Below are 25,376 nucleotides of genomic sequence, written 5' to 3' on the forward strand. Positions count from 1 at the left end.
CACTCTTTCTTTATGGGGAGTTGGTGTACCACAATATCTGTGCTTAACCCGACCATGTCTTAATATAACCACGCGAAGACACCTTTGAATTGTTGCAGTAACTCAACGAGGTCCCACTTTGTCTCTACAGTAATGCAAGCTCCAATCTTCACATATTTTTCCTCTCTTAAGCTCACAATTTCCACTGACTCTTTGCAATACAGGATTTGATTCTCATCTTCTTCTACCATCCTCAACAAATTGAAAGATAGGTTACAGTCTCGATCATTTTCAAAATCCTAAGAATCCTCCATACACATATCTGACTCAAAAGGAGACTTTGAGTCAGTAGTAGCGTCACTCATATCATTGATATCAGGAGACCTGTTATAGGGATGAAGGAAGATCCAAAAAAACAAAAGAATCTAAGAATAATTATCTGTATGGTATGATTATAAATGAAATGGAAAGAATAAAAGAATATTTGCTTAATATGATACGCAAAGATGCATTTTATTGAAATAAATATGTTGGACATAAGCCTATTTCACAAAAGGATTCTTATTGCTCCTAGGCTTAGAGCAATAAGTGTGTTTTGAACATTACTCTAAATTAGCTCTAAAAACTACTGGAATCTCTTCTGCAGTCTAATTGTTTAGAACACTTCCAAGTATATAGGGGCAGATCCCTGATAAACTTTCTCCCCCAATTCCTTCTTCGGATATGACGTTAATGTTTAGATCTCCCAACATTTCTTCTACGGTTTCTTTTATTAACATCTTCCATTCAGGGTGAATAGTTTCTCCTGACACGAAAGTTTTGGATATACGGGGAAAAATCATCGATTCTCACTTAACCTCTTCCTCACTCAGTCGTGCTCTTCTCATTTCTTGCTTCTTCTCTAGCTCTCTCTTCTTTTGCCTCGCATCTAGCTTGTATCTTAAACCAAAACAGTCTCGTTTGTGCATTAGCATGGGTGCCTCAATCTTCCCTTGAAGGTGTTTTCCAAGTTCCCTTCCAAGCAAGGCTTCTTTCCCAACCGTCAGTTGTTGGCCCATCTTTGTGGTTTTGGATATTTTAGGTATCGGGACCTTGTTTCCTTCAATAATGAAAGTTACTTTCACAAATTCCAAAGATCAAAAGGAACATCCTATCGCTTCATCATCTGCTCCTATATATGGCGTGTCACTGGTTACGGATGCAATAATATCTTCTTCCGCGTTTATTGTTACCAGTCGATGCTCAATTACTAACTTTAGCTTTTGGTGCAGTGATGACGGCACTGTCCTAGTTGAGTGAATCCAGGGCATCTCCAACAGGCAATTATAAGAAGGCTTGATGTCCATCACTAAGAAATCTAGCTCATACGTGTTTGGACCAATCAAAAGGGGTATCTCAATCCTTTCCATCACCCTCTTTTTCGTACCATCGAATACTTTCACTATGTTTTGGCATGTCTTCATGTGAGAGCTATCCACTGGTAATTTGTTTAGGATGGATAGAGGTAAAAAATTTAGTGCAGAGCCATTGTTTATTAGCACCCCTAGCAGTGTATATCATTTGCAGTTGGGTGTGATATGCAGAGCCTTTGTAGATCCCATGCCCTCTAGCGGTATTTCAGATTTTGCACTAGGGCCCTGAATTCAACGCACTCTTGGATCTTATGACCTTCTTCAACTGGAACTCATAGTAGTTCTTCATTTTTCGGGTCTTTCCTCTAAATCCTGTATGATTAATCCTTCCTCTACCTTTTTTTCCAAACCCATTTTAGTGGGGTTTTCAGTTCTGCTACATTCATCTTGGTTCTTTTTTCCTCCACTCTCAATTATCGTATTTACCCCTTTATCAGAATGACTGGGTAACAGATTTCCTGCCACATTAGGTCCCGGTGGATCATCAAACTTCACAATGCTCATTTTGATGAACCTTTCAATTAACTTTTTAAAAGCAGTGCAGTTCTCAATTAAGTGTCCCGTGATTCCCGTGTGGTACTCGCATTAAGCATTCGCGTCGTACCATTTGGGGAATGGAGGTTGCATAGCTTTCAAGTAGAAATGGGATACCACATGTTCATCAAATAGACTCTGATACAACTCCCTCTATGTCATTGGGATAGGTGTGAACTGGAGCCTTTCTGTATTTGGCCTTGGGTTATATTCTTGCCTTGGGGGCCCTGATGGCTAGTAATTACTGTCCTCGGCGAGCCTACAGTGATTGTTTTTTAATAACCTTTGTTATATATGCTTGCATTATTCAGCTAATTTTCCTTCTTCCTCAGGGCTAATCTTTTGGCGTTTTCTCCTGCATCTATCTTACCACTTCTCACTACGTTTTTAATTATTTTACTAAATATTACTATATCCAAAAAGCTCTTGGTGGCAGTTTCCAACATATGGTAAATGAACGGGGCTTTCAAAGTATTGATGAAAAGCATTGTGGTTTCTTTCTCTTGAAGAGGTGGCTGGACTTACGTTGCCACCTCTCTCCATCTTTGGGCATATTGCCTAAAACTCTCACTTTGCTTTTTCTCTATATTTTGCAATGTGGTTTTTTCGGGTGTCATGTCCGTCACATAACTATATTGCTTCATAAAAGCTTGTGCTAAGTATTTCTATTAATTGATTTTAGCACGACTCAGTTGGTTGTACCATTTGGCTGCTAACCCGATCAGACTGTCTTGGAAGTAATGACTTAGTAATTGGTCACTATTAATGTGTCCTATCATCTTTTACAGAACATCGTGATGTGAGCTTCAGGATAGCTGGTCCCGTTATACTTTTCAAATTCTAAAGTTTTGAACTTTAGAAGGAGTATTAGGTCTGAGATCAAACTCAAGTCCTTGGCATCAATTTCGCAGTGATAATCAATGTTTTTAATTGCTCTGAATTTTTTTTCTAACCATTTGCACCAATTTTCAAGTTGCTTTGGCAGTTCCACTTTTACTTTTTCTATTTCAATCATATCATCTATATCAAGAACAACAGGATTGGTTGGATTATCCTCCAGATTAGAACCTGAGCATGTTTGGTAGTTTATTGGAGTCGAGGTACCGGCTTGATACTGTTGGGGTCTGATTGTAACTAGTACCCTTCATGGGTACACATCCGGTTGTGCCTGGATGTTTCTCAAGATAAAATCTGGGGGGTAAGTGAGGTCCTCATTATCATCCGCTGAGTTGATCACGGTGCTCTTCCCTTTTTTGAGTCCTCCAATCAGTAACTGTCTCAATTGGCTTATCATACTTCTTTGGGATTCCTGTACTTGATCCCTCATTTCCTGTTGTACTTTCGCTAGTTGTTCTTGTAACTGTGCTTGCAACTGATCTTACATGTCTTTTTTAATCTGTTCTAACCTTTCTAACCTTTGATCCATTACTTTGGTTTTGGCGTGAATATTGTAACGATGTTCGGTTGGTAGTCTTTCGTTGGTTTCCAGGTTAGCTGTTATAATTTCGATTAATTAGGGTCTTTTTGTGAAATTTAATGCATATGATGCAATGTAATGCAAATGGATGGAATGAATGCAATAAAAAAGGCATTGACTCTAATTCAATTCTATTAAAATAACTTTACTAGAAAACAATTTTCTTTACATAAAATGAATTACATATATGGCTTTGCCCTCATACTCAAAGCCTTAACTTTCCTAAGAAGCAAAGTTAATTATCGGCCTCTATCTGATTTCGATTCACATTTCAAGCTTAGCACAACAGTCTGAACTAATAGGGTTTGCAAATGATCGGCTACCTCTCGTACTTAAGCCACAGCTTCACCCACGATATGATCTCTATCCATAACCTAACCCTGAGAATGGTAGAGTTGCTCTTTCCAACGCTCATTGTTTGCTTCAAGGAGTTTAACTCGGAGTTCACAATTTTGTAATGCGGTCTTGAGCTCTTATATTTTTCTTTTTAGTTCTTCAATTTTGTTTAGGCTCGTTTTTAGCTCAATTACAGAGTTACGACTACGATACTGATGAAGTAACTTTTCTAGTTCTGCTATTCTAGCTTTTAATTTGATCTTTCTATTTTGGCGTTCTGACAAAATCCTTTTTAAAGCCTCTTCTCAAACCTGAGTATCTTGGAATTTCTTTTCCCATCGATCAACTCTAATTTTTTCTTCTTTGATCTCTTGCTGCCATTGTTCTGATGTTTTTTCTAGCCCAGCAGTTCTCATCAATAAGCGCAACTTCTTATAATCCGTTTTTAGACTGTCTAAGTCTCCCTCAGCCTTGTTCTTTCTTTTTTTCAATTTCTTGGCTTCTAACTTCTGGACGTCAACATCTAAGACTAATTGTATCTTTTTCTCCTATAATTGTTCTATCTTCTTTCCTAGCTCTAAATTCCTATTTTCAAAATCCTGTTTTATGTTCTCTAGCTCAGACGGGATCACTTGCAGGTGTTCTTCTATTGGTCGAGTGGATTTTTTATTTGGTACAGAGATGTTGTCCTTGACTCTTTGACCCTACCACCAATCATATTCAAGAGTCGTCAAGGGACTCGCAGCAAATCTTTTCATCCTGCGGGTTTGGTTTTAGGCGTTTGATATTTCTCGAGCCTTTTTCTTGTAATTATCACCCTTATACGAAAACTCACACTGAACCAACCGTTGTGTTGCTGGTATGAACTGCCTCGATCTATACTACCTTAACACAAGTAGAGGAGCATATCCAACAGCTCTCCATATCCCAAGTAGAGGAACCCAGTCGAAGTCTCTGTATCGGTACAAAATCTCATCAGGGATCATCCAAAGAGCTTTCCATTCAACATCTTCGTCTTGGAGATTTTAGAGAATCGCCATCTATTTTTCTTCAGAAATATCGTCTCGCCTCGGTTTAATGGAAAGTAGTTCTAAGAGAAAACTCAATAAGAAACTTTTTTCATCTTCCAGAAGTGGCCGTGAAACCAAGCTAGCAAGATTTGTGCACATCCAATGAATCTTCCTTCAACTGCTCTCCGGCATGCATTCAATGATCTAAATGTTTCTGCTAAAATTATCGAGGTGAGTATGACCCTCTTATCAAGTTGGTCAAACAAATCTGAAACTGCCTCATCCACGTGCCCTAGTGCTTTAGGGAAAACGATCAACCCATAAATACTCAAAACAAAGACATCGACCCTTTTCTTCATATCTAGGTGTGCTAGGATCAAGTCTCACAAATGTTTCCAAGGGATACATTTGCTTTCTCCTTTTTGCTTCATTCAGACCGTGACCTATTGCTCACTCATCCCTGTAATGCTCATTAGTTTCTTTAAGAAAGTCAGGACATTGGTGGCTCTAGAGTAAGCTTTGTTGGCTTGAATCCTCGGGCATCGATGCAAAGTTGTATACTCCTCCACAATAGGTACCAAATTTACCTTCCCAAAGGTAAAGTAGCTGTAGGCGGGATTTCAAAATTGAGCCAGAACTCGAAACAAGTGCTTGTCTATTTTGATATCGAGTAGATAATGCAAGTCACTATAATTACAGTAGAATAGTTGCTTGATTCCATTGTCCCATTGATCTCATATCTCTTTTAACTCTTGAAGATTGTTCTGAGTCATACTGATACGAGTGAAATCCCACAATTCTGACACTTACCCTTCCATCGACTATTACCCTTCTCTAGTTACGTTTTCTCAGACCATATGCGGATAGCCGCATTATCTTCCACTTTATCAAGAAATCTGTTCTCCATGGCAAGCTCTTTATTTAGTAACTGAATGTGAAGCAACACCTTTTTTATGTTGAAATTGTCATGCAATCATAGTCAAAGCAAAACAAAACAAGTCAGTACATCTTATACAAAGCTAAAATTTAAAGCAAGCAAGAAATAATAAATAAAGCACCTATTTAGGTGACCACTAGAGGTTCAGTGCGGTTCTACCTAGGGTAGGCTCTTAGGGCTCATTATATGTGGTTCGATTCTAAAGTAATGATACTTGGACTGGCAGATTCCTCGATCCTCACCCATTATAGGGTCATACGGACCGAGTTAAGGTCAGGGAAATACATTTCCCTAAGAATATACGGAGATGAAATTCTCACGAAGGCATAGGTACGGATGTATCCCGAAAGTGATCTACTATCTTATACGAAGGTGAAGACATCACGAAGGAATAGTTTCTCACTCCCACTTAAAAGGGTATAACCAACCAATTATGAAATGCAATATGTGAGAATATATCCAAAGACTCGAACCAGTAAAGCAAATATATCAAAATGATGTAGACCATAAAAATGAAATGCAACGAAAGAACCGTAAATTTAAACCGAATTATCAATTTTCGACAAAAAGACAAGAAATCAGTTTTTTGAAATCAACTTTTTTATTTTGAAAACGAAAATGAGAGTCGCTACCAATCCTTTTTATATGAGGTGTGATCGGATCACCTCAAAACTTGATCTTTTTAATAAAAGGTTTAATTTATTAAAATAATATTTTTCGGTCTACAAAAATTCAGAAACGGGTTTGGGAGTCGAGTACGCACGAGGAAGGATTAGCACCCTCGTGATGCCCAAAATTGGTACCTAGTTGATTACCTAATGTCTTGGTGTCGAAAATTGAAAACTCAAAAAGAATTTAAAATACAATCCTTCTTTATATTATGTTATTTTTAATTAAAATTACTCGAATAAATCAAAATATATAAAATTCCTCCTTATCTCGAAGTAACAAAATGTCACATCTCGTAACTTAGAACACGACACCTTGTATTATTGAGAATAAGCTTGTCTTTTATTTTTTTATTTAAATGTCATTTATTTTAATTTTAAAAGGATACTCGGTGATTTAGGTTCAACGAGAAAATTGAAACCCCGTAAGTTAGGGTACGACTCTTCGAATATCCCAAATACGAAACATTGCCTGTTTTTAAAATTTCATTTTCTTTAATAATAAAAAATGTAATATTTAAAAATATGTGTATTTATCTTATTTGGGGTATAGTATAAAAACAACTAATTATTTAGACATAATGCATGATGTAGTGATGACGAAATAATATAAAATGACTATATGGATAGAATATTGGAATGATAAAATATAAATAAATAAGGGTATATTTTAATATTAATAACATAATTATAATAAATAGATAAAATAACTTAAAATAAAATAAAATAAAAATATTTGATTTAAAAGATACGACTTAAAAATGCCAAAAATAATAAAAGGAAAAATAAAATAACAAAAAAATAAAATAAAATAATAATTAGATAATAATGACAATATAACGATATGTACAAATATTAACAATATACATTTTTAAATGAAAGCAAGACAATAATAAATAAATAAATAATAAAATGAAAAAAGAATGAAAAAGGATCGAAACTAAATAAATAAAGGATGAAATCGAGATTAGAACGAAAACTCAGGAATAAATTATAATAAACAAATAAATAAATAAGGACTGAATCGAAACTAAAATGAGGTTTAAGGGGATAAATTGTAAAATAATAAAAAAACAGTATAAAAGACCAAATACGAACGCGCAGAAAGAGCAAGGATCAAATGGGAAATTATTCCTAGACCCCCCTAAAAGCATCGTTCCAAGGAGCCAAATAATCGAAGGATCAAAATAAAACAAAAAGTAAAAGTTAGTGATAAAATTAAAAAAAATAAAAAAGTATTAAATTGAAGCAGGCCGAAAAAGCGAAAGGACTAAAAGGCTAAATAGACCCTTAGTCCAAAATACTCGGATCCTGGAATGGGTCAAGTCGGATCATGGGTCAGCCCAAAACGGCACTTTTTCTGGTGCTTACCCATTAAAACGGCTCAAAGACCAAATTGAAACAAAACTAAAAGTTTGTGATAAAATTTAAAAAATAGAAAAATGAGATAGGACTAAATTGAAACGCGTTGTAAAAGCGGAAGGACTGATCTTGCAAATAGACCCTTTGTTGATCCTCTAGAGTGGGTCGGGTCGACGCGCGGGTCTCATCAAAACGACGTCATTTTGACTTATGAAAAATTGGCCCAAAATAGTGTCGCTTTACATGAGTTATAAATAAAAAAATAAACAAAAAAAATTCATTTTATCCCAGTTTCAAAAAAAAAAACCAAAAAGCTTTTGTTTCTCTAATTTCGTCTATAGTTCGGCCATGGGCGCATTCGTCCTTCCGCCGTGGCCATTGGTTATCGGCGACGATAGCCGTCGCCTCCGGTGGCCATCACCTCCGGTGGCCAAAGAGAAAATGAAAACTCTCCTTAGCCATTTTTTATCCCGGATTTGAACGTTAGGCCCTCATTTTTTCAAAAAGAAATATCTTCGACCTCCTGGCCATTTTTTATGCCGGAGAAAGTTTTCGATGACGGGGTAGATGAAGCGGTACAGGTAAGAAATGTCTTTTTACTTTTATTTATTATTTTTTTAAATGAGACAAAAAAATTAAAAGGGAATCACCTTTGTATATATTTTTTCTTTTTTGATTGCTTTTTTTCTCCGTAAAAAATTTACAATCTGGATCCAGCTTTTTATAGCTATTTTTACATATTGTTTGTTTTTATTTTTATTTTTTTGCTACTGTTTATGCTTTCGCTTCTGCTACTATTTCTTTCCTTTTTTGTAGGCATCCATGGAGAGTCAATGGAAGCGGGAAAGGTGGTCTTCTTGCCTCTTTGGTGAAAAAGCGACAGACCTCGGGACCAAGAGCCTTGGGACGAGCATGCTAACGTGGCTGAGGGCAGCGGCGCACCTAGAGCTAGGGTTTTTTGTTTTGCTGAGAATGTTTAAGTATTTTGTGCCACTGGGCCTTTTTTCATTTGGGTTTGATGTATTTTTTTGTTTAAATCATTTGGGCCTGTAATTTGGACTGCTATTATTTTTATTTTTGTTTTGGTTTGGGTCCGGGCAAAAATGGCCCGTTACAGTAATATTTGTTGTTTTTTAGAAATAATTTTAAAATCTTTTCTTAATGTTTAATGATTATATCAATAGATAGATGTTCTGTTATCTTTGGTAGTGGCCCAACTTTAGTATGTGTACTCTTACTATCGCCACATAAGAAAAGATCTTTCGAGATTTATATACAAGGCCCCATCATTTTAAACACTAATACTAGATTATGACAAATTTAATTCAACTATCATATGACACAAATGCTATATTATAATTTATAGGGTAAATTATCAAATTAGTTATTTTTGTTTGCCTTATGTTATACTTTAGCCACTTATGTTTGAAATGTGATGTTTTAGTCACTTACATTATCGTATTGTCACATTTTAGTCACTAAATCGTTAATTATCATTAATGATGTAACGGTAAGTTAACGTGTCATGTTAAATCATCATTTCAAACGAAAATTTTAGGTTAAATTCTATGATTGGTCCCTATATTATTTTTTCATTTTGAGCAATTTAATTTTTTCTATACACCTTTAACTTTCTTTTATTTATTTATTTATTCATTCTATTCTGTTTCTCCTTCTATTTTCCTCTTCCTTCTTCATTTCTTTTAACGTAGTTTTTCTATGTTTTCTATTTGTTAAAACTAATCCGCAAGCTCACCTCACTTGAAAAGATTAAATTGTTCAAAAAAATAAAAGAATAGAGACTGGTTTTAACAAATGGAAAACATAAAAAAACTATGTTAAAAGAAATGGAGAAGGAAAGAAAATAGAGGGAGAAACAGAAGATAATAAAAAATAAATAAATAAAAAGTTAAAAGGACATGAAAAAAATTTGCCGAAAATGAAAAAAACATGGGGAGCTATTGTATAAATTAACCTAAATTTTTTGTTTGAAATGATGATTTAATGTGACATGTCAGCTTACTGTTACACCGTTAACGACAATTAATGGTTCAGTAACTAAAATGTTATAATACGATAACGTAAGTGACTAAAATGTAACTTGAAATAAACAAAGTGAGTATTGTATATAAGTACATAATGTTTTTAAATTTATAATAAAAAAATATTTATTTTCTTATTCATTTAAGTGTTTTTTAAATTACGAAAATCATTTTTTTAGTTGGTTAATAATAAAAAAAAACTATAAACTAAAATTGTTGTGTATTCAAAAGATTAAAAGAATCATAATAGCAAATCATTTGTTAGTGAGTGTTTTAGATTTTGTAGATATTATCTTTCTGCCACTTTCACCCTCATATTTCTTTGGGAATTGTTGCCCAAATGAACATTCAGCCATTGCTACCATAAGATAAAATTTAAATTATCCTAAAATGTAAAAAGAAAAATCATCACTAGTTCAAACTTAATCAAGAAGTCACATTCTCACATTGTATTTAAAACACATATAAATAAACAATAATAATACTATTATTGTTATATTAGCACTCACACGGTTATTCATCTGCCAGACACGACCATAGTAACACCAAATAGAGTAACAAAAACACCAACCCTACAACTCAAAGTTATGTTTTGTCTTTGTTCTGTACCTAAAACAAAGATTCTCCGCTTCTTTTTTCATCTAATATCCACAGTAACGTAGCCCAGCACTAGAGATTGATCCATCATCTACGAAACCAAAAACATCTACTTTGCCAGCCGAGCTACCCATTTCTCGTTTTCCATTGTATTTTATACTTATTTGAAGGCGAGGAAGGGTCACTCTCAAAATGGGCCATTGATTAAAACTTTTGACACATAAAGGTGTCATCAACAGTGTTGGAGCTGAGAGAAGTGGACCGAATGATTGTCAGGGTAATCGTTAATTCTTGGTCTCTTCATGTCCCTCTTTGTTGCATCGGCTGCAATTTCACTTCCCCAACATGAAAAATGCTGGTCAAGCACATTAACAGGCGTGTTAGAGCTCGACGCCATAATCTCATCCACTGGTTCTGATTGCTCTCCTTCCTTCTCCATCTCTTGCATCCAATTGCAGCACTTTAACATGTTTTCCTGCACCCAAATTACCGCATGAATTAATTTAAATAATCAATTGGTTGTTTTCTTTTTAAGGCGATGGAAAAGTTACGAACAAGGGATTACCTTATTTACATACGAACAGCTGGAAATTGCTTTTCTAAAGCAGGGGAACTGCAAGGGAAAAAGTTGATGGGAAGCAGAGAGAAGTGCGGACGCTGCAATTATTGATGGCCTCAACTCCATAAGCCTTGTATCTGTTAATTTCACCAACCAAGTTGGAACAATGAGAAAGAGAAGGAGACTCAAGTGGTGGTAGGATAGAAGCCTGTATTCTTGGTATTTTAAACAAGTAGACCTACCCATTTGAGCTTTTAAGATGAGTTCAACAGCTCGAGCTTTGAGGGCTTGCCTTAAAGGAGGGTCTTTGAGATTGAAGAATGAAATGAAAAAGGATATGAAAGAGAAAGGAGTAATTGAACGCATTCGCCATTTGAGTGCTCCCAAGATTAGATACTCCATTCGCTCTATGGCTTGTGCATCAAAATTGAAACCGCCATCGCCCTATATGAATCCCCACACCAAATATTTAGATAAAGCCCACCTAGCTTCTACCATATAAACTTGTCGTTGCCGATATGAATGTTTACCTGAAAGTCGATGAGAGAAAACTCAGTTTTGGTCATCTTGGCAGCTAAGGAGACGCAGGAGCATGCAACAAGTCTTACAAACCATGTCTTAGGTTTCTGCTGCAACATCAAATCAAATGTTTTGTTAGTTCTGCACCTCTTATTATTAACTGCATAAATATTGTTAATTACTAATTAATACGAATAGTACTGAAGCGGCTAAGGATTTTTTACCGGTATTCCTTGGCTTGACAAGAACCGGTCAAGATAATTGACAGCGAGATAAGGTAAGAAAGGGCCAAATCGACAACAAAACTAAAACCAAAATAAATAAATAAAAATTCAGTGAATATGCAGAAGCATAATTGAAATGAAGAGAAAGAAAGAAGGTAAATTTGGTTACCAGTGAGATATAAGCGATAGCATGTCGTCGGACAGAAGTAGGAAAAGCTCCAGCTTTGAGAGACTGTACGTAATGGTGAGAGGGCATATGATCGGTTTCAAGCAGGAAGAGGGAAGTAGAATTAGGAGAAGGGGGAGGGCACAAGTGATTGGAGTTAGCTAATGGGTTTTCAAGATCGAACTCCATCAATAGATTAATATGATTATAGTTAAAGGTTAGTGGCGTTGAAGAGAGACCGGCGGTACTATCCCTATGTACATTGTTATAAGAGAAGTGCAATGATGATAACAAGCACGGCGAGGGAGCGAGCGAGAGAGAGAGAGAGTTTACGGCTTTCTTTTTTCTCTGCGTGGAGACTTCGGAGTTTCACCACTCTGCTGCTACCGGTATATAGATATCTTATATCTTACACTCTTTTATTTATTTCATAAATAAAGAAAAAAAATAAATTTGAAGCGCGAAATGATAGGTTATAAAAATAATAAAAATAGGCAAACATTTTAAAAAAGAGGTTGTGATATTGAATTAATCATCTTTTATGGATCATAAAAATTATTTCTTTCCAGGTTTTTGAGTATGCTCTCTTAATAATGTTATCTTTCAATTTTGATTTTAATTTTTTTTCTTTTTACCTACAACAATGTTTATTACAATGCACCAAACACTTGTTTCAAATGCTTTTTTCACTTTAGAATTTTAATAATATTTATAGAGAAAATATAAAATAAGATATAGTTTTTACTTGAAAATGGTGAATTTTTTTATACTTTCCTCAACTAAATATCTTTAATTTTTTTTTAAATATGTTTTTCTGGAGTATCTCAAGATCTATAGGTGTTGAGTTTAGTATAAAGTTTTGACTGTTAAAGTTTTTCGAGATCAAGAAAGAGAATTTCAACTGATGAGTCTAACAATGGATCTCAGACACCCATAAAAGTTCAGTATACATCCAATTTAGTATAGAGTCCACTTTTCTAGGTGAACCCCTTTATTAAAGAATTCATTATATATCTATTCTTACAAGGATCACTCCTTCAAGTGAACTCTTTCATTGAAGAGTTCATTATATATCTACACTTATAGAGCTCATCAATCACTTATTTTATCTACTTTGGCAAACAACTTAAGGGGATAGCTCATCATATATCTATCTCATTTATTCAAACTTACCTTTCTAGGGAGGATCTCATTATATATCTACCCCATCTACTTAAACACACATTTCTATGGTAAGAATCCATTATTTATATAAATCTCATTATATATTTCTAGCTTGACTAAGCTTACAAAGCTACAAATAAAGGAGCTACCCAAAAGAGTGCAAAAAAAAAAGTAGCTAAAAAAGAGGCTAGATAAAAAAAATAAAGGTGTATTTATGGATTTCCCTTGAAGATCAAATTCAAAAGGTGTGTTCTATATCCAAAAAATTCCACCAAGATCACGCAGAAACCTCATAAGTATTGGAAGTCATTAGTGTCTCCCTGCACCTTATATGGTGTGAACTACACACAACCTCTACTCTCCCCCTCTATATATTTTACCTCAACAAAAAGGTATCATATAAGGGATTTCAACACTACTCTATAGTAAGTATACTCATAAAGGGTGCAACTCTTCATTGACTCAATCAGACATAGCTTTCTAAGATTCCAATGTCCCATCAGGCAAAAGCCTTCTAAGGGCTCTAATGTTGCTTTCAATGAACCCTTCTAAGACTCTAATGTTCCGTTGGAAGTGACCTCCTCAAGCCTCAACAAACAATACAACAACAACATGATTAGGGAATCTTAAAGAAGTACAAGCTACTAATAAATGTGTATCTACATGAAACTCCCAACTACGCTTCACATTTTGATAGTTTTGGGGCAAATCGCTTTATAACCTCCCCTCAAATGGGGGCAATTGTATACCCAGTCTCTTACACTACCATCAAGTTAAACCTATAACATCCTAATAAAGCATCCATGCCTCTATAGCCACTTTATATATATATATATAGTATGGTGTCAATCTAATGGAACCTACATCAATGCTCCTTTTCTCCTCTATAAAAGCACTCTCCATCACAAGAAAAAGAAAAAAGGCTTTGAGATATAGGTAAAAGTGTTGCTAAATCTCTCTTAAAAAGCTCTATAAGTTCATAAGAATCCTAAAAATCACCGTCCGTGGTTAAAACCACACTATAACAAACCGTGTTGCAACATAAATGAACATTGATTATAGTTGTGAATTTAAGAAAAAAAGTTTTTTCCTATAAAGATGAAACTTTATAATAATATTTTAAGGAAAAATGGAGAGACTATTTTGAAATTGTTTTGTTCCTTAATATGATCCAAAATTGTTGGCCCCTTTCTTTGGTCAGTTTGGATATGAATGTCTCAACCAAAAGCTAATGGGAACACATGACAGATAGTCCAATTATAGAGACCAAACAATGAAATAGTCATTTTTATGTGAGATAAGGATTCCAACAAGACTCTCAAATGCAACTACTTTTGAAATTATACACCAATCCATTTAACAACTTTGACTCATGCCTTTAGTTCTTGAAACCCACATGGAGCTAGTTTCCTTTTTTTAATTAAGGAGCTAGTATTAGAGCAGATCTCCTATATATTGATGTTGCCTGCAAATTGATCACAACTAGCAGCGTAATATTGCAAAAGCAGCCATCTATGGATTTTTCTTAGAAATGTTGTGGAATAATCTTGGGATCTTAACTTGGCGTTGCCTTTGCTGGTCCAAAGGCGCAAAGAATTCGGGATGGGGGTAAGTAGACAAATAAAACAGTTTTCTTTTAACTTGGTGATCAGTGCTAAATATTTTTTGATAATTAGTCCCTCAATAATGCTGGTAATTAGTCTGCAAATCTTAATAATTGGGCGACAATCCAATTATTAGGACTTTTAGAATGCCCCCCCCCCGGCCAAACAGCCTTTTGAAATATCCATCTTCTAGTGTTGCTATTTAATTATATCTTATAAGCATGCACATTAGTCATACGCACGTGTTGATGGTAGAAGCCATTTCTTACCATTGTTGGAACAATTACCTGGAACATATACATGAATCTCTTAGAAATGATATCATTTTATTTTTTTATTATAGATAACAGTGCTACCATTTTCTAAAGGATAAGAAATGGTTGAAACAATTGAAATTTTACGCTAGGCTTTAGGTATTATTAACTTGAAACAAACTCGAGGGTTCACTACTTTAAGTCCTGATGGAATCCAACGAAGCAGTCCTCCTATAAGAAAATGGGCAACACTATCTTGAATGTCCCTTGTTTTCTCGTTGTAATTAATACTACACTCCATAGGATTCTTCTTAAATGGGTTACACTCTTAATCCTAGATGCTAAAATAATGCAATATTGCAGGGTTTTTTTGCCTTATAAAAATAGATATGGGAAGAAGCCAAATAACTTTACAGTGACTTCCATAACTTCGATATGCCTTTGAAGAACGTTCCAATTTCTTGGGATTTGCTTCAAAGTTGCTCCACCTCCTATATTCAATTTTCATTTTATTTTATGGGATTTGCTGGCAATTGCAATAAAATTACCCGTTAAGGTTATTCTCAGCATTCAATATATTAAAAGCATTACAAAAGTTGTCAATACTATATTTAATAAATTAATTAAATTTTAAAAAAGTGCTCTGATATGTATTTTTACTTCTTTCTGTCAGGTGTCTTCTTCTTTGACTTCGAGGATTATAGCAATCGATTCTCCTTTCCTCTACATTGGTGCAAGAGTCCCATTTGCACATATTGGAAGACCAATAGCCTTTTGCTTTTCCTATCTCCCTTATTGTGTGAACATCAATTTTGTGCAAATAAACTTATGGAGTTTTAAAGTGAAGAGTGCAAAAAAATGGGAAGAGACAAGAAAGAGACACACACATGCAATCACATGATGAGTGTATGTAACACGCCATATCACCAGCAGATAACACCATCATTGTATTCCCTCACTTTATAATACTCAAACCTAGACAATGTCCCAAGTCTAAAGTGGGCATTTCTTTCAACATTTATGTTTCTTTCCAACAATGAGGGAGAAGAGACGAATTACAATTACAAGATTACTAATAAAGGTTTCCCATCGCAAGAAATTTACAAGAGATGAAAATTAAGCTTTTCATGTATCAAGCAATTAAAGCCTAAGATTGGTTGATTAATATAAAAATATATGCACAAACGAGAGGAATCAAGTGATATTGAGTACTTAATGCTTCTTTAATTGAGCTTAAATGTTGAATATACATAGCTTTATATTTAAGCATAGCCTTTGGGGTTCAGTTCCAAGCAAGGAATCCAATGGAGCTATTACTAGGTGCTCAAGCTTATCCCAACATGTATATTTTTTTAAGAAAGAAACCGGGGCATCCAATATTTTTCCCGGTTAAGTGAGGCCAACTGAGATAAATTCACTCTAATTTCAGCATTTTTATATAGTTGATTAAGCCCAATCGTCTCTAACACTAAAATATTCACGAGTTTTGAAAATGCTTTCTCCTCCTTTTTTTTTAACCAAAAAATAATAATTAATTCTTAGTCTCTAAAATATATTCGTTTTTTCATTTTGATACTTAAACTTTTGTTTATCTTAATTTGGTTCCTGACGTACACTCAAATTTCCAATTTGGTGCCCAAAGTATGCCTCTGTTATATTTTTTAGTCTATTTTTTAGATAACCACAAAGCGCCACATGGCATCTTTATGTAAGAATAAACATTTTCTTTTATTAAATGTATAGACACATTAAAAAAATATAAAAATAGAATAAATATATAAAAAATTTGAAATATATATAAAATCTAGAAAAAAATATGAATTATAAAAATAATATTTACAAAAAATTACGATAATCAAAAAGAAATTAGTTGGAATTAATAATATTATTACAAAAATTAAAAAATTGTAAAAATTATACAAAAATTATAAAAAATAAAAAATGTTTTAACGTAAATTTTTATAAAATTATAAAATATATAATTATAAATTTCTAAAAAGATATTTAAATTTTAATTTTTTTTTGCAATTACTTGAAATTTAAATATTTTTTATTTTTATAACATTTTCAATTTTTATATATTAGTTTTAATTTTTAAAATTTATAATTATAAATTTTATAATTTTATAAAAAAATAGTTTTAAACTTTTCAAAAATATATTTATACATTATATATATTTACATTTTTAATCAATATAATATATATAATACTAAAAAAAGGATGTGTGGCATGTTCTAATAGCTCCATGTGAATGGCCAATGTCAATCAACGACTGGTCAACGATCAGTCAAAGTCAAAAGTGTTTATAATTTTTTATTTAAATTTAAATTTTTATTTTAAATAAAATTGCCACATGGTATTTTTTTTTTATTGGCCAAAGTTGCTTAACAGACTTTTTAATGTTGGTTACAAAATTGATAAAAAAATAGAGAAAATTGATAATTTAGGCACCAAATTAGGACAAAAAAAATTACTACCAAACTAAGAAACTGAGTATACTTCATAGGCTAAATGTAATTAAGCCAAAAAAAGAATTCACAAGTCAATATGGACTTAAGCTTGACCTATGTGGTATATAATGTATTTAAGATTAAGCCCAACCACAACGGCGGTCAAGTTCGAAGTTGTGGTTAAGCCCAATCTTATCAAAAAAAGAAAAAAATTCAAGCAATGAATATCTAACCACATGACCATCAACTATGGAAAATGAGCAAATATTAGAAACAATAAGAAATCGGAAACCGAAATTCAATTATATATAATTTTAGAAAAATAACCCTACAAACTTGGGTCTCTGATTTTTTAGGCCTATATTAAACAAACTTAAACTTCACTACTTTATTTAAATAAATTAAACTCTATTGAGATAAGTTTTTAAAGTGGTTGTTCATGTGTCAATAAAAGTGATCATTTTCACTATCAATATCAATTGCGCCAAGCGCATAACTTGTCTTATTTGCTGGCATATTTGATCAAAAAAATTTGACGATTTGCTTATATCTTTTTTTAGGATCTTATGCAACTTCGCTAATTAAGGGCTAGGCGAAACACGGTAGCTATGCATGTTTATATAGGGGCACCTGTAGAGGCTTCTCCTTGGGGTTTTAGTTGTCATTTTACATTTTTGAATCTTTGTCCAAAGGAATTTTATAATCGACTGATGGAAATAAAATTTTAAAGTTTTATTACCCGTCAATACAAGTTGGTTAAGTATGTAATTTAAACCAGAAAAGATATTTTGTCAAGTCACTCGGGTTAGTGTGGCATCCAATACACAGTCCTGGCGAACAAGTTATGTAGAGGGTGTTACACAAAGAGAGTGGTTCGTTAATTAAGTACCAACCCTAGAGTCGTCCATGATTACGATGTGCATGTTAATGAGCTAGCTTTTCATAATAGGAGTTGAAATTGGGAAACCTTCAAAGATATGTTACTAAACTTAGGGTGGGTTTGGGGTGGCGGTGCGGTGTGGTGCGATGTGGTGCATTTAGCTTACTTTTTGTCTCACGCTACAATATCGTTACAGTATCTAATCTCATTGCCACCGTTGTTTTTACACTAACCACAAATAAATGCACCGCTCATCCAAACTCACCCTTATTGTGCCTTAATATTGTAGTACAAGGGGTTCGTTCTCCTTTAGATGTTGAAGAATTCCCAATTTGGCTATGGGAGAAGAATCATTTTTTCTCAATTAAGTCTACATATGAGATGCTTTATGGTGGCCTAAATGTCAACGATGGGAGGTTGTGGAAAAATATTTGGAAGAGCAAAAATCCTCAAAAGGTTAAAGTCTTCCTTTGGCTTGTGAGTACAGGTAAAATGCTAACTAATGAAGGTTGTATGAGGCAACATTTGACTGATGATCCTAACTATTCTATATCTAGGCATGATGTTGAAGACACTAGTCATATGGGTTTTTTACAAAAATAGTACCAAAAAAATAAAAATACAAGATTTGTGTTTTTTTTTTGTCAACAGATTTGTATTTTTTTTTGTCAGAAGACTTAGGGTGGTGCCGCTCATGACAGAGGTGTGAGCACCCCAGATGTACCATTTTGGTACATAATTTCTTGAATATATTATTTTGGTATTTTTATATTTTTATACTATTTTTGTAAAAAATCCACTGATAGGCGCATCATTTTTCTCTTAAAATTGGTACGCATCGGTTTGTTTTGGCGTATCGTTTCAAATTTATCAAATTTTTTAAAAAAATATTTAATATATGTATATTTTAATATTTAAAAATATTAAATGAATGATATTAAATAAAATTTAAATATAAAATATATATCAATTATATAAAACACTCTTCTGTAAATTCCAAAATAAAAAAATCTATCCTTCAATAAATCTTATTAAAGGACAATATAATTCACAACATCAACCCATTCAATACTAACATACATATCAACGGTTGAAAGAGTTGTTTGAAACCAAGCTTTGAAACTAAGCTGGAGGCTGAAATTTTAATGATTTAGGCATTCATCAGATTTTTTTTTTGATCTACGAGTGAGTTTACTTTTATTATATTTTAATTTTTAAAGTTTGTGCAATTAAGTGTAGTCTTCTATTCATTGGTTAATGCAAGTATTGACTTTTCAAAGTTTAAAACAAAGCAAACGATAAAAATTAATATATTTTTAAATATTATTTGGTGCACTATGTTCCACCCCATATGATCAAAATTGATCAGAACGGGCCAGTGTGACTGGTACGGGCCGGAATTTTTTTTAGTGCGAAAAAGGATAATTTGATGTTCCATTTTAGCACTGGAGTGGTACACACTAGTGCAGAATTGTTAGAATTGTGTGACCCAAATTCTAAGAGATTGATTGCAAGTTAAGTTAAACAAAAATATATTTTCTTTCTAGAAGATTTAGTATTTATTAGTATAATATATTTAGCATTTATTAGTATAGTTTATTTGACTTACTAATTTAGCCTATAAATAGGCTCCTTTACAATCTTAGAATTAAGAGACACCCATTAGATTAGAACTCATAACACATTCAGAGAATTTTGTGTTTACGTTTGAGGGTTCTTTGTTTTTCGGGTTTTCGGGGTTTAGTTTTTATCTCCATCTTTTGTACTCTTCATTCTTTTGCCATTATGGTAAAATTATCTTTGCCCGTGGTTTTTTATCCTCTTTTGAGGGGTTTTTCCACGTTAAATTTGCGTGTTCATCTTTTCAATTTCTTCTACTATTTTTACTTGTTCGTTGCTTAATCGGGACGATCCTAATAAGTGGTATCAGAGCTAGTTTAACTTTCATAGATCAGCCCGGTCAGAGATGGCAGCAACAAGGTTTGAAATTGAGAAGTTCGATGATGAGACAAATTTCAATCTGTGGCAAGTTCGGATGATGGCAATTCTAGTTCAAAATGGCTTGAAAAAGGTTGTTACAGGGAAAAAGCCTGATAATCTAAATCAAACAGAATGGGAAGAGCTTGATGAAAAGGCCTTGTCTGCAATCCAGTTGTGCCTCGCGAATACAGTATTGCAGGAGGTATTGATGGAGAAGACTTCATTCGCCTTGTGGAAAAGGTTAGAAACTCTTTATGCGACTAAGTCTCTGGCTAACCGTTTAGTGTTGAAACAACGTCTATTTACGTTTCGCATGAACGAAGGTGAGCTTCTTAAAGATCACATCAGTCAATTCATTACTCTTTTAAATGATTTAAAGAACGTTGAGGTTCATATTGACGATGAAGATCAAGCTATGCTATTATTGTGCTCTTTACCCTCTTCATACAAGTCTTTCAGGGAGACCCTGATTTATGGCAGAGACAAACTCTCGTTCGAAGATGTGAAGGGTCATTTGTTGAGTAGAGACAAACTCGAAAATGAGTTTGATTTGAATAGCAAAGCAGATAGACAAGCTTCTGTTTTGGTAGCATCAAAGAAACGAGACAAAAGGTGTCGCTATTGCAAAAAGTTAGGTCACGTCAAAGCAGATTGTTATAAACTGCGAAATAAAAGAGCTGCTGAGAGTAACGAGGAAGATGTAGCTGGTGCTAATTTGGTCGATGAAGGCGGTGATGATTTCTTGTTAGTGTCAACGAGCGATAACTCCAAGCTTACGTCTGAGTGGATCCTAGATTCAGGATGTTCTTTCTACATGTGTCCCAATAGAGAATGGTTCTCCACATACAGTTCAGTTGAAGGTGGAGTTGTGCACATGGGAAACGATTCATCTAGTAAAATAATCGGTATTGGTACTGTTAAAATTAGGATACACGATGGGACGATTAGGACACTCTCAGATGTCAGGTATGTACCTGATTTACGAAAGAATCTCATCTCCTTGAGTATTTTAGACTTGAAAGGATGCAGAATCAACATCGAGTCAAGCGACATTAAAGTATCTCGTGGAGCTCTCGTTTTGTTAAAAGGTAAAAGAACCGGCAGTCTTTATATTCTGGAAGGTTCTACAGTGACCGGTGAAATCGGACGTCCCTCGTCCGTTATGGAGTCAAAGTCAACTCATTTGAAGCGGAGGCAACTTGGTCATAGGAGGGAAAAAGGTATGACTGTTTCGTTGAAGAGAGGTTCTCTTTTGGATGCAGGTTTTGAAAAGTTAGGGCATTGTATTCGTGAAAATCAGACCCGGGTTAGTTTTGATTTGGCAGTGCACAAGTCGAAGGCTAGAAGTCTTCCAGCTTCTAAGCATAGATTCGACTCAGTTAATTCCCTGCATAGTTCAAGATAGGCCCGTGGCGGGTTTTGGCAAAGATGGCATTGAAAGAATTCGTGTCAAGGTGGAGATTGTTAGAATTGTGTGACCCAAATTCTAAGAGATTGCTTGCAAGTCAAGTTAAACAAAAATATATTTTCTTTCTAGAAGATTTAGTATTTATTAGTATAATATATTTAGCATTTATTAGTATAGTTTATTTGACTTACTAATTTAGCCTATAAATAGGCTCCTTTACAATCTTAGAATTAAGAGACACCCATTAGATTAGAACTCATAACACATTCAGAGAATTTTGTGTTTACGTTTGAGGGTTCTTTGTTTTTCGGGTTTTCGGGGTTTAGTTTTTATCTCCATCTTTTGTACTCTTCATTCTTTTGCCATTATAGTAAAATTATCTTTGCCCGTGGTTTTTTATCCTCTTTTGAGGGGTTTTTCCACGTTAAATTTGTGTGTTCATCTTCTCAATTTCTTCTACTATTTTTACTTGTTTGTTGCTTAATCGGGACGATCCTAACAAGAATCGACCACGATGCTTCACGGTCTCTTATTATCACTCCTCCTGAAGTCGCTAGGCTTGTATCTAATCACAAACCCCCATTGGAGTCCACTTTATGCCAACCCTATTCTAGTTTCCTCTAATGAACCTAGTAGCAATTCTTTATTCTCGTATTACATTGTTCACTAATTGCATGTATTTCCCACATCAAATCCCAACTGCTATTGATGATGCTCCCACAATCTGTGAAGTCCTTGTTGGAAACCAGGTTGTTCCTCTTAGTCTATAATTTCCAACAAATATAGCTAAAGAGAATAGGCCAGTCTACATCAAGCTGCATAAAGTAGCTAGGTTGTGAATTTTTAATATCAATCTAGCCACCAATATTATTCGAGAGAATTCAATAAACTTTTCTAGTTTAACTCAATTCATTCAAGTGGATAAGACAATGAAACATAAACGCACGATATGACTAAGGGGTTTTTTACCTAAATAATACAAAAAATAAAATTAATAACTAAAATAGTATGCCCATGATTATTTACCAAAATGGTATAGTTTTTATTGGTGCCGCCTGTCAGATTGGCGTCACCGGACTGCAATAGGCGACACTGAACTGAAATGTAATGGTCTAAAGTATTTAGGGACTTGTGATGAAAATTTTTTATTTTAGTATGGTTGTTGAAAAGAAAGGGCAAGGGTGCCAAAGTGGCTGCACCAAACTTTAAATAGGACTAATTCCCTTTTAAGTCCTCCTTATTTATTATTTTCTTTTATTTCCCTTCAATTCACTATAATGTGTTTAAACAAAACCTTAATCTATTTTTGTAGTTAAATAAGCCCTTAACTTATGGTTTTTACTCATAAAATCCCTATATTTTAATATTAAAGTAAATATATTTTACCCAAAGTAAAGTTATTTAAAAAAATATAAACTAATTCACATCTTATGTTGATGTGAATTTGATGAGAAAAATTTATTAAATAAAAAATAAAAATTTTAAATTTCTTGAGAGTGCTTATATACATGATATTCTTAACTACTCTTTTGAAATTTTTTTTTTTACTTTTTTAGTTTTACATTGATGTTAAAGTTGTATATAATTTTTATTGTATCAACAAAAATTAAGATAAGAGCTTAAAATTCAAAATATATATTTAATTTAATATTAAAATAAAGGGGTTTTATGAGAAAAACCATAAGTTAAGGGCTTATTTAACTACAAAAATAGATTAAGAGTTTGTTTAAACACAATATAGTGAGTTGAAGGGGAATAAAAAGAAAATAATAAATAAGGAAGGCTTAAAAGGGAATTGGCCCTATTTAAAGTTTAGTGTCACCACTCTATTAGGCGGCACCATTTCCGTTTCTTTTCGCAAAACATACTAAAATAGAAAAATTCCATTACATGTCCTTAAATACTTTAGACCATTACATCTCAGTCTAATGCCGCCTATTGCAGTCCAGTGACGCCTATTGCAGTCCAGTGACGCCAATCTGACAGGCGGCACCAATAAAAACTATACCATTTTGGTAAATAATCTTATAGGCATACTATTTTAGTTATTAATTTTATTTTTTGTATTATTTAGGTAAAACCCCCTATCAGTGCAGTACTGAATATCATGAAGTGAAATGGGTATGTGGTTGTAATGGACTGATCGGGTACTGATCTGTATTTGAAACTGAACTCTGGGGCTTGGGAGAATGGGTTTGAGAAAGGTGGTACTTGAAGCTGAACTATTGCTAAGCTATTAGTTTCTTTCTTGAATTTCTACTATTTGGCCCATACGTCAATTGCTATGTTGAGATTTGGAGGTGAAGCTTGTGCACTCTTACAGAGAGGAAAATAAAGTGGCGGATGGCATGGCTTCCATATCTTATAATAATCAGCTTGTTTTCATGTTTATTTCGCGCCTCCTGATGCCATATTGCATCCTCTACATGATGATTGTTCTGATGTGGCTCTCCCAGATTTGGCTTGATTACCTTTGGTTTTTTTTTTTTACCAAAAAAAGGAAAAACTATAAGATCTATAAATGATATAAAAGATACACACAACACATACCTAGCTCCAATCATAAATAAATAAAGGAATTGGCATATCTATAACAGACTACCTTACATAGATATGGAAACCAAAACAAAATATTTGGCGCATGCATGCATTACTAGAGTCCGATATCACGTTTCCGGAGGGGCTCTGAGTCTTACCTAACTTCTACCAAACTTGGTTGTTGATTTCTCAAAAAGCAGAGATTAAAGTTGCTCCTACATCACGCTTTGGCGTAGGCCCCTTCACTTTTTGTACTTATTTATTCTCCAATCTGTTTTCGTTTCCCCAATCCAAATTGCAATTTTCTTTACCCTTCTATTAACCTTAATCATGCAATTCAAGGACAAACTGGACTTCAATATCACTGTAACTACAATCTTAGCAACTTAACTCCTAAATACCCAACTCTTGATTGTCTTATTTCTATGCGGGGCAAAGCCAAAAAAATTTGTATTATAATTTTAATATCTTAATAGTTTATATTTTAATAATTTTTAAATAATTAAACTAAATTTTTATAATGTTTAAAAAGATTAAAGAGTAATTTTATTTTTATTAATTTAAAATTTTAAAGAATTTTTTTTCATTTTAGAAGATGGGCACCAGCCAGCCCCTAATTACGCCCTACTTATAAGCATTTTATTCATTTATTTTACTTTTTGATGCCGCTGAGTCTGGTGGGCATGCAACTGCATGCTATTCAATTGGTTTTCATTTCAATATATTATTTATATAAGCTTTAATTAATTAACTTTGATATTATCTGTTTTTAATTATTTTTTCATATTGTATTCATACTTTGAAAAAAAAAATACAAAATCCCTCCTTGGCGTCTGGCCGACAGTGAAAGGGCCTTTGGAGTTGATAAAATATAGGTAAATTACGTGATTAGTTATTAAATTATAAGTAAATTTTTATTTTGATCACTTAATTAAAAATGTTATAATTTAGTCATTTAATTATTTAAAAAATTTTATTTTAGTCCCTTGTTCTTATAAAGATAAGTTTTTCTTCGTGAAACAACGTTAGACGTCATGAATTTGTAAATTCAAATTCAAATAATTTTTTCTTTAATCTCTGACACTAATTATCAGATCAACTTCAATATAAGATATGTTTTTTTATTCGTCGACAGGCACTGGTCCATTATACCTATCATCGAATCATCACTTAAAACTTGTTGATAGAAGTTTTAAAAAAAAACTTAACAACCAAATGAAAATAAAAACTTTTTAAATAGTTTAATGACCAAATTGTATTTTTTTTTTAAATTTA

General features: G+C 33.5%; 1 protein-coding gene and 1 long non-coding RNA gene across 4 annotated transcripts; one reads left to right on the forward strand and one right to left on the reverse strand.

Moving 5' to 3' along the window:
* The first annotated feature begins 8,020 nt into the window (after positions 1–8,020).
* LOC121210940 (uncharacterized) lies at positions 8,021–8,919 on the forward strand. The gene is made up of 2 exons (XR_005906228.1): positions 8,021–8,296; positions 8,532–8,919. It is a non-coding gene; the product is annotated as an uncharacterized lncRNA (long non-coding RNA).
* Positions 8,920–10,150: 1,231 nt separating this feature from the next.
* On the reverse strand, positions 10,151–12,199 carry LOC107938049 (putative cyclin-D6-1). 3 transcript variants are annotated; one of them, XM_016871084.2, is made up of 6 exons: positions 11,826–12,199; positions 11,657–11,737; positions 11,444–11,539; positions 11,156–11,357; positions 10,920–11,050; positions 10,151–10,829 (listed from the first exon to the last, which is right to left on the reverse strand). In XM_016871084.2, the coding sequence occupies exons 1-6, from the start codon at positions 12,009–12,011 to the stop codon at positions 10,587–10,589; spliced, it is 939 nt and encodes a 312-aa protein (XP_016726573.1). In that variant the 5' UTR covers positions 12,012–12,199; the 3' UTR covers positions 10,151–10,586. The 3 variants fall into 3 exon arrangements, with proteins under 3 accessions (XP_016726573.1, XP_016726572.1, XP_040938908.1); XM_016871083.2 differs by having other exon boundaries at positions 11,444–11,542; XM_041082974.1 differs by lacking the exon at positions 11,657–11,737 and having other exon boundaries at positions 11,444–11,542.
* Between the last annotated feature and the right edge of the window lie 13,177 nt (positions 12,200–25,376).

The sequence above is a fragment of the Gossypium hirsutum genome, chromosome A12, assembly GCF_007990345.1.
Source record: "Gossypium hirsutum isolate 1008001.06 chromosome A12, Gossypium_hirsutum_v2.1, whole genome shotgun sequence".
In the NCBI taxonomy this organism is placed as follows: domain Eukaryota; kingdom Viridiplantae; phylum Streptophyta; class Magnoliopsida; order Malvales; family Malvaceae; genus Gossypium; species Gossypium hirsutum.